General features: G+C 38.0%; 1 protein-coding gene across 18 annotated transcripts in view; it reads right to left on the reverse strand.

Annotated features, from left to right (window-relative positions):
• The window catches only part of NCOA6 (nuclear receptor coactivator 6), a 98,065-nt gene that overhangs the window by 50,443 nt on the left and 37,319 nt on the right, over positions 1-10,303 (reverse strand). For 16 of the 18 annotated variants that reach the window (XM_089896767.1, XM_089896766.1, XM_089896763.1 and 13 more), the window contains 2 exons: positions 8,505-8,610; positions 1,836-2,117 (listed from right to left, as the gene is read on the reverse strand). In XM_089896767.1, the coding sequence (XP_089752893.1) occupies positions 1,836-2,070 (235 nt within the window). In that variant the 5' untranslated portion in view covers positions 2,071-2,117; positions 8,505-8,610. The remainder of the gene's footprint in view (positions 1-1,835; positions 2,118-8,504; positions 8,611-10,303) is intronic. The other 2 variants (XM_089896765.1, XM_089896757.1) reach the window with 1 other exon arrangement.

The raw sequence follows: 10,303 nt of genomic DNA on the forward strand, positions 1-10,303 counted from the left end.
CTATAACAATTATATTTTATCAAAAATTTTAACTTCCATCATATTTGAGAACATCTGACTTAAAATACTTTTTGGATCAAGACTATAACTGATAACCGTTAAGTCTGAGTTTGCTAATTTATTTAAAAGCCATTAATAAACTAATCCAGCAATTTAAAAACAAGAAAAAAAGGTGGATAATTAAGAGCAATGAGCAGGACTTCCCTGGTGGTCCAGTGGTTAAGAATCCGCCTTCCAATGCAGGGGACACAGGTTTGATCACTAAGATCCCAAATGCCGTGGGGCAACTAAGCCCGCACACTGCAACTACTGAGCCCGTGCGATCTGGAGCCTGCGCCCCACAACTAGACAGCCTGAGTGCCGCAACTACTGAGCCTGCGAGCTCTAGAGCCCAAGGCCAAAACTAGAGAGAAGCCCACGTGCTGCAATGAAGAGTCCGTGTGCCACAACGAAAGATTCCACATGCCGCAACGAAGATCCCACGTGCCGCAACTAAGACCCAACACAGCCAAATAAATAAATAAATATTTTTTTAAAAAAGAGCAATGAACAATTTCAGGTGCAGCTAGCCCTTAAGATATGATATATTATGACATGATTATGGTGATAATTACAACTTTCACCATAAAAGTCTCTAATACTATGTTAAATAATCCAGAACTACAGAGAAGTCTTATATAACATAGCAAAAAAAGGACCCTTGAAAAAAAAGACAGCTCTCCTCCTGACATCAATTCTAATGAATAAGACCCCAAAACCTAAAAAAGTTGGTTAGCACTTAATCAAGTCAAGATCTGTGATAAAAGGATAAAATCTAGGCTTTGTACTATGTCTGAAGGAATTAAATAATTGTGCTACCCAGAAAATATGGAGAACATCTAAACCAAAGCTGACAAGCACAACTTCCCACAAGACCACTACAGGTTATCTAAATGTGTGAAGAGGACAGATGGGACTGTCGTGAGGGGAGGGCCTGCCTTCAGTGGCAGCTGCTACTCAGCACCACCTGGGATAGGAGAGCTCAATGTTATCTGACCTTTCCTGTTTAAAGACAAATCTAAAATATGAATTTATTTATTTATTTATTTTGGCAGTACGCGGGCCTCTCACTGCTGTGGCCTCTCCCGTTGCAGAGCACAGGCTCTGGAAGCGCAGGCCCAGCAGCCACGGCCCAAGGGCCCAGCCGCTCCACAGCACGCGGGATCCTCCCAGACCGGGGCATGAACCCGCGTCCCCTGCATCGGCAGGCGGACTCCCAACCACTGCGCCACCAGGGAAGCCCCTAAAATCTGAATTTTAATGTAAAATACCTCATTTTTTAAAGCAGTGGCAATGAAATTCAAACATTAAAAAAAACACAACCCAAAAATTAAAGTGGACCATAACACATGGCTGCACATGGATACAGCAGGCTATCGGTTAACCTCTGACCTAAAATTTAAAAGAACAAATTTCAGGTTCATTTTAAGTAGAACCATGGAGTAAAAGATTTTTGTAAGTTTTAAGTCACCCCGAAGATCCAGTCTTACTTCTTCATTTTATAGGTAAGGAGACTAAAGACCAGAGAGCTAAAATTAGATAGAATTACTCCTATCCATTAGAACAGATAATTTAAGGATTACTATGCTAAGTAATGCTTTATTATGTTCAGTTACTCCATGTACTTAAAAAAATACAACAGCATTTCTATTAAAAAAAAATCCTAAAATTCCAACTCTGCAATTAAAATCAGCCTTTCAACCTAACTACAACCACAGCTGTATTTGTAAAACTCGAGATAACCATAGAATGACAATTCAAAAAGAGTAACAAGAAGGAAAAATAAAGCAAATTACCCATGTGTAACAAATTGGGCACATTCTCCAATATTGTGTCCAATTTCCATTTGAAGTCTTTATCATCTATATTTCCTTTGAAGGCCACAAAGATTGTGGAATCCTCCAAAATACTATCACTTTTTGAGTCATCATCTTCTAGTCCAGAGTCAAAATCCATCTCTGAGTCCTCCACTGTTGATGAACACAAGGAAGTATAGATGTCTTCTAAGTTTGGAAGGTCATCCAAAACCATGGTGAATATTATTCCAGAAGCATATGCCAAGTGGACAATAAAAAAACCTTTGAAAACAGAAGATACAAAAAGCATTACAATGCATAATTATACAGTCAACAATGTATAATTATAGTTCTATGAAAACTATAATTTATTTGCCAAATAATAAGGAAGTACTATAAAAATTAAGAAATTACAGAGTGGATACGCCAGTTTAATTAAGATATTCTATAATAGTTCTTAAAGATACTAGAAATAAAAACATACCAGTTTTAAATAAAATTCCTTTTATTTGTCAGCCTAGAATATGGGTAGAAGGGAACGAAAGATCACAAGAAAATAAAATAGGTATTTTCTGAGAATTAATTCATATTAGCCTTTGGTTGACTCCCACAGAGCAAGACTGGGGTTGACGCCAAGACTCCCCTTACTCCTGTCCTAACAAAAGCTTCACAGCAGCCAAGGTTTCTAAAGCCCTCCACTTTAACCACCAAAGGACAACTTGACCTAACTAAGAGCATCTGCAGGACTACCTAAAATCCTAAAGTCTTTCATAAGGACCATTTAAAACAACTTTTAAAGGGTTATTAATAGTCGCATAGCTGAAAATAATGATTCAGAAACAAAACAAAGACACAAAAATTTAAAAATACTTTTGCAAAAGGAAAATAAGTGGTTAACACATATTTACAGAGGCAAAGAACTATGTCTAGGACAGAACTAAATTACTTTTTAACTTTTAGGTCTAGGGAAGTCACATTTTCTGCCATTTTCAGTTATGTTGCCTACCAAAGAGTACAAATATTAAAGACCACACCATGTGGCCATTTCCTCCATTATCTTTGGGATTGATGATCACATTCTTAACCCAAAAGTGAATGAATGAACATTAATTTTCAGCATTTGTGTTAAGCAAGAATGGTATAGAAACATAAGAACCTCACACATATCTTCTAATTTAAAAAAATTCCCTATATAAAGCATAATTAAAGCTATTTTTTTAAAAAGATGGATAATAAAAAAAGGACTGAAAATAAACCCACTAAAACGCAAATAGTGATTGTGCTAGGTTGGTAAGATTGTTGGTAAATTTTCTTTTCCTATTTTCCAAAAACGCTATGAGTCATTAGGAAAATGCAAAGCTAAATATGCTGTAATATGGTTATACTACTTGCATAAATAGAAAAAAAGTATCAACTTTTTAAGACTGTTTAACTTTTCTTTTTAAAATAATCACTAAACTCCAAGAGCAAAGGCTTTTCAAAAACCAAACCTAAGCAATTTTAAGGGGGAAAATTCCTCTGTTGTAAATAAAAATGGAAAAAAAACTTTTACATTTGAGCAGAGAGTGTCTTATAGTCTCGCAATTATAACCTTTTCTAGTACCACTGGTGTTACAAAGGAACAGTGTAATTTGGATGGCTAAGAAAAAATAGCATGCAAGAGGGAAGAGATATGGGAACATATGTATATGTATAACTGATTCACTTTGTTATAAAGCAGAAACTAACACACCATTGTAAAGCAATTATACTCCAATAAAGATGTAAAAAAAAAAAAAAAAAAAAAAGAAAAAACAGCATTCAGGACTTCCCTGGTGGCACAGTGGTTAAGAACCCGCCTGCCAATGCAGGGGACACGGGTTCGAGCCCTGGTCCGGGAAGATCCCACATGCCGTGGAGCAACTAAGCCTGTGTGCCACAACTACTGAAGCCCACGCGCCTAGAGCCCATGCTGTGCAACAAGAGAAGCAACCACAATGAGAAGCCCCCGCACTGCAACGAAGGGTAGCCCCTGCTCGCTGCAACTAGAGAAAGCCTGCGTGCAGCAACAAAGACCCAAAACAGCCAAAATAAATAAATTAATTTAAAAAAATAAAGTATACAATTCAATTTAAAAAAAAGGAAAGTAGCTTTAAAAAAATAAAGAAAAAACAACTTTTAGAAAATCCTTTATAAATACCATTGCCATTAGTCAACTGCCATCTACATTTTACAGATATTAAAGAACTTCAGAGGTAAATAAACAAAACTAAAAAAGATTTTTAGGGCTTAAAAGCTGCTGCTTGGAAATTCCCTGGCGGTACAGTGGTTAGTGCTCTGCGCTTCCACTGCAGGGGGCACAGGTTCAATCCCTGGTCGGGGAACTAAGATCCCGCATGCCTAAAACAAAAACAAAAAAACCCTGCTGCCCAGCAGAAAGAAGTCTGATTGCTGAAAATGCCTGAAAAACTGTAGCTATTTAACAGCTGTTTCAAAGTTGAAACAACTGCAAGACGGGAATTTAAAATTTAAGACACGTTTTCCAAAAGAATCTTTAACTGGAAAGGAGAAAACCAACTAAAAAACCTGCACTTTGATGGTCTTCTGAAGAGGTTGTTGGTCATGCCACGAAGGCTGTGTATTCAGATTTGGAAAACCCTCAACTGGTAGACAAGAAGTCAGCTAATTTAAATTTAGGAATTACCAGTTTAACAGTACTATGGGCATTATACAGGTGCTTAAAAAAAAACAAGAAATAGAAAGTCAGTCTATGAAAAAAATTACTGGCCTTCCCTACAAAAAAAATTTTTTAAAGAAACTTCTTCCGGGCTTCCCTGGTGGCGCAATGGTTAAGAATCCACCTGCCAATGCAGGGGACATGGGTTCGAGCCCTGGTCCGGGAAGATCCCACATGCCGTGGAGCAACTAAGCCCATGCAGAGCAATTAAGCCCGTGCGGAGCAACTAAGCCCGTGCGCCACAACTACCGAGTTTGTGCTCTAGAGCCCGCAAGCCACAACTACTGAAGCCCACGCACCCTAGAGCCCGTTCTCCGCAACAAGAGAAGCCACTGCAATGAGAAGCCCATGCACTGCAATGAAGAGTAGCCCCTGCTCACTGCAACTAGAGAAAGCCCGCGTGCAGCAACGAAGACCCAATGCAGCCAAAAATAAATAAATTTATAAAAATTAAAAGAAAATGAAACTTCTTCCAGATAACATATTCTTTGAGATTAATGCCCACTTAAAATCTAAGGATTTATTATCAAAATAATGGAGTAATCTTTGAGTGAAAATGTAGTTCAGTGAAAATTCTCTCCAAGTGTATAGCTGACTAGCTCAAGAGACTCATTTGCTTATTTATGGTCATCTATCATGAGCATGCGCTATTTCTTTGTGTTTGCTAAAATTAACCACCAGTTATCTTGCTCACCCACATAATTTTCAGATTACCTACTGATTTAACTTCTTTTTTTTTTTTTTAATTTTATTTATTTTTATTTATTTTTGGCTGCATTGGGTCTTGGTTGCTGCGCACGGGCTTTCTCCAGTTGCGGCGAGCGAGGTCCACTCCCCGTTGCCGTGCGCGGGCTTCTCATTGCGGTGGCTTCTCCTGTGGCGGAGCACGGGCTCTAGGCACGTGAGCTTCAGCAGCTGCGGCTCGCGGGTTCCAGAGCACAGGCTCAGTAGTTGTGGTACATGGGCTTAGCTGCTCCGCGGCATGTGGGATCTTCCCCGACCAGGGCTCGAACCCGCGTCCCCTGCATTGGCAGGCGGACTCCCAACCACTGCGCCACCAGGGAAGTCCTGATTTAACTTCTTATTGGGGCTATTTTGATCTTTTATAAAGAATCTAAAAACAAATATGATATTTAGGAGAAATTTTAAAAGCAAGCATATTATTTATTCTACTTGTCCAAGGTAGAATGAAAAAGATTTCCAAATGAAATCATTTCAGGAGCCAAAGAGCTCCAGTTGATAAAGGAAAGCTTTTTTTATGGAAGAATGCCAACTTAAATATAAAAAGATGGCGTCATTAGAAAACCCCCAGTTTTGCAATCCCTAATAAAATAATTCAGGCAAGGATCATCAGTAAGGAAAAAACACTATGTGAAAATTTGACAGAGTTCTGGATAGTTACACGATGTCAAAGTATCATCCCAGATATCTGCTGCTTGGCAAAGGGAAAACTGTAACTTCACAACGGAAAGACTTGACTTCTACCACTTGAATGCAATGATCCACCTCAGCATCATTAACAGAGAAACAACCAGAAATTATGTACAATATTAAGTGCACAGCATTACCTATGAAATATTCCTGCCAAAATGTTTAACCTGAATCTAACAAGTTTTTAACAGGAGACAGAGGAACAAGTTAAAGAACACCATGAGGAAATAATTAGAGAAATCTAGAGTGTAGGATTTCTACAGCACAATTGGCTTGGCCTCTTCAATAAGTCAGTGGTCACAGGGGAAAAAAAGTGTGGGTAGAACTCTTCTACATTAAAAGAGACTTAAGAGCTTTAAAAATCAAGTGCAATGGGGACTTCTCTGGTAGTTCAGTGGTCAAAGAATCCACCTTCCAATGCAGGGGATGCGGGTTCGATCCCTGGTCAGGGAACTAAGATTCCACATGCTGCAGGGCAACTAAGGCTGTGCGCTCTAGAGCCCGCACACCATAGCTAGAGAGCACGTGTGTGCTGCAACAACTGAGCCCACGTGCTCTGGAGCCCACGTGCCACAACTAGAGAGAAGCCCATGCCACAACGAAGAGCCTGCCTGCCTCAACTAAGACCCAATGCAGCCAAATAAATAAATATTTTTTTTAAATACCAAATGCAATGTACAGTACTTTATTGGATCTTGGTTTGAAAAAAAACAGATGAAAACCACATTTTTAGGATAATTAGGGAATTATTACTAATTTTGTTAGGTGTGATAATAATGGTGCTGTGGTTATTTTGGACAATGTTCTTTTTTTTTTTTTTTGCGGTACACTGGCCTCTCACTGTTGTGGCCTCTCCCGTTGCAGAGCACAGGATCCGGACGCGCAGGCTCAGCAGCCATGGCTCACGGGCCCAGCTGCTCCGCAGCATGTGGGATCTTCCCGGACCGGGGCACGAACCCGTGTCCCCTGCATCGGCAGGCGGACTCTCAACCATTGCGCCACCAGGGAAGCCCACAATATTCTTATTGTCTCTTAAGACATGCATACTGAAGCATTTATTTATTTTTTTGGCCACATCACATGGCACGAGGGATCTCAGTTCCCTGATCAGGGATCAAACCCATGCCCCCTGCAAGCACAGAGTCTTAACAACTGGACTGCCAGGGAAGTCCCAAGAGATGCATACGGAAGCATTCTGAGGTAAAATGTCATGATGTCTGCAATTTACTCTTGAAAAAAATGAGGAAAAAACAGATTAATCAAATATAACAAAATGTTAATAATGGCTAATTATAGGTGATGAGTATACAGGTGTTCATTATATTTTTATTTGTACTATAAATTATAAATATTTGAAATTGATCATAATAGTTGTTTTTAAAAAAAAAAAAAGGAAAAAGAGGACTTCCCTGGAGGTCCAGTGGTTAAGACTCCACGCTTTCAATGCAGGGGGCACGGGTTCAATCCCTGGTGGGGGAAGATCCCACATGCCATGTGGTGTGGCCAAAAAAAAAAAAAAAGGGAAAAAGCAAGCATACCAGAAACATAGTACTGCTCCATGGTAAAACTCTGCCAGACATCAGGAATGCTAAGAAGCTTATCTATGAACATCTTCCAAATCACAGTATGTTTTAAAAATAAACATATTTGAACATATATAAATATATAAATTTATATATATCACATATATTTAATTACTTACACCAGTCTTTTCCAATTTAAATATATATTTTATATGTATATTTATATATATTCAGATTCCTATGTGAATAATGGTTAAAAGATTGTCACAGACTATTCAGATTATCTGCCATTTGAACAAAAAGACAAGATGCTTTATGCACCTCAGAAATCACAAATTCATATACCTACAGGGGTCAGGCACATAAAGTAAATAAGAGAAGAACACTGAACATTAAATGCATTTGCACATACTGTATGAATGGTTTGGGCAATAGGAAACTTGCATACCCATCTATGCTCAGCAGCTGCTACTCTGTTCCACTTTATTACTTCCTTTCTGGAGGGACAGAAGGTGTTTATACAGGCCCAGGACTAACATTCTGAATTTTAAGAATAGATTAAAATCCATATATTTAGTAAAATCTCCAAATTTTAAAATTGATTTATATTTCTGGAAAATACTCTATGGGCCAAATGAAACTCACCACAGCTGCATATGGCCCACAGGCCATCAGTTTTCAATTTCTAATTAAATCATGACTCACAAGATTGACTGATAGAACACTAGGCCCCAGTAAACTACACTGGGTTTGGTGTAGTGCTGGAGAAGACCAGGTATTTAAAACACATTTAAGTCTTATGATGTGCCTCTTGGGAGGTCTATGGACTCCCTGAGAGAGAAAAGAAAAAAAAAAAAAAAAAAGAGATCAAGGTCTTAATCCCAGAGAAACAGAAGACACTCAAACTTAGAGAATTTTTGCAATGTAACTTTGGTAGTGTCATTCCACTGCTTGGAATTAAGCTGAGCCATACTCACTCTCACATAAGGTTTCACTCACCAAAATGTCTTTCTTAATTTTTATCATTTATCCAGGTCATCTTCTAAGTCCAAACAAGCTGGCATTTTTAGGGCTTCTATTTTAAGGTAGCAGCCAAATAAAAACTCTAAAAAAAAAAAAAAAAAAAAGGAAAATAAAAGTACAATATTATACAGAAATTACAGAGGTGACCCATCCTTGCATCAGAATGCAAATATCACAATTTATCAAGTCAACTTAGACATCTTCAGACAATGTTAAAATAGGGTTTTCATTAAATCTGCAAAGAATATTTTTTTTTCCTGAGATCTTAAAGCACTCATCACCAAGCAATTCAAAGAATACAGAAGCAAAACTAAGGGACATATACCAGAATCATGAAACTGGGACCCTAAGCCTTTGAGCCCTCCCTATACATTGATTTCTAAATCTGTCAAATTAGAACATTCTTTGACATAAATCGCAGCAATATCTTTTCAGATTCATCTCCTAGAGTAACGGAAGTAAAAATAAACGAATGGAACCAAATTAAATTTAAAACCTTTTGCACAGCAAAGGAAACTGTAAACAAAAGACAACATACAGAATGGGAGAAAGTATTTGCAAACAATGTGACTGACAAAGGATTAATTTCCAAAATACAAAAACTCATACAACTCAATAACAAATAAACAAACAACCCAATCAAAAAATAGGCAGAAGAGCTGAATTGGGCAATTGGGATTAACGTGTATACATTTATGTGTATAAAATTGATGACTAATAAGAACCTGCAGTATAAAAAAAGAAACAAAAAACAACTAATACTAAACTTTCTTTGGGTTATTTGTATGGAAATATGTTAATATAAATGTTTCAGACACTACATGAAATTTCTAAGAATCTTATATGTTCTGGTATAATGTTATAAGTCATAATTCTAGTTATTACTTTAAAATGTATATCTCAGAAATAACTAACTTTCCTTGTCAACTGCATTATTATGAACTTTCATCAAATCTTTAACCGTGGTCATTTTTAAGTCTTTTGTCATTTAGAGACAGTTCTGGGTATACTGTGATGCTTTTGCAAAAATGTTCCTATAAAAGGGTTTCAGGGCTTCCCTGGTGGTGCAGTGGTTGAGAGTCCGCCTGCTGATGCAGGGGACACGGGTTCGTGACCCGGTCCGGGAAGATCCCACATGCCGTGGAGCGGCTGGGCCCGTGAGCCATGGCTGCTGAGCCTGTGCGTCCGGAGCCTGTGCTCCGCAACGGGAGAGGCCGCAACAGTGAGAGGCCCGCGTACCGCAAAAAAAAAAAAAAAAAAAAACGGGTTTCATCTTCAAGGAATTCATGCAAAAGACTCTGACAAGTACAGATTTCTGGTAACTGACTATACTGCTGAACTGAATGAATAAGCATTTTCAGAACTCTAATGGAAAACTGATGAATTCATAAAAGTGCTAACAAAAGATCAAGATGAAAAAAATTAATTACGTGGGACTGAGTGAACTGATGAGGATTATAATTTTTGTGACTTTCCGTTTGAATAAAAAAAAAAAATCCCACAAGGACTCAGAGACAAAAAATATACAAATCAATTTTCACTGCAAAGTAAAGGAGCTGTTACAGTGGAGGATTACTGGACTGAATGTCAATATTATGACATAGTATGAGTGTGTTTTGTGTTTGGTAATTGCAATCATTGTTGCTTTTGTTGTGGTCATCCATTTACAATGCTTGGTGTCAGTTTATTTATCTCTTGTAAAAATAAAATACAGCGTGTGTGTGAAAAGAAAGTGAAAAGAATATTGGGAAACAATATTCACAAATCATATAGAC

This window comes from Delphinapterus leucas, chromosome 15, assembly GCF_059928025.1.
Source record: "Delphinapterus leucas isolate spDelLeu-1000000601 "Yukka" chromosome 15, BTC_Dleu_Yukka2, whole genome shotgun sequence".
Lineage (NCBI taxonomy): Eukaryota > Metazoa > Chordata > Mammalia > Artiodactyla > Monodontidae > Delphinapterus > Delphinapterus leucas.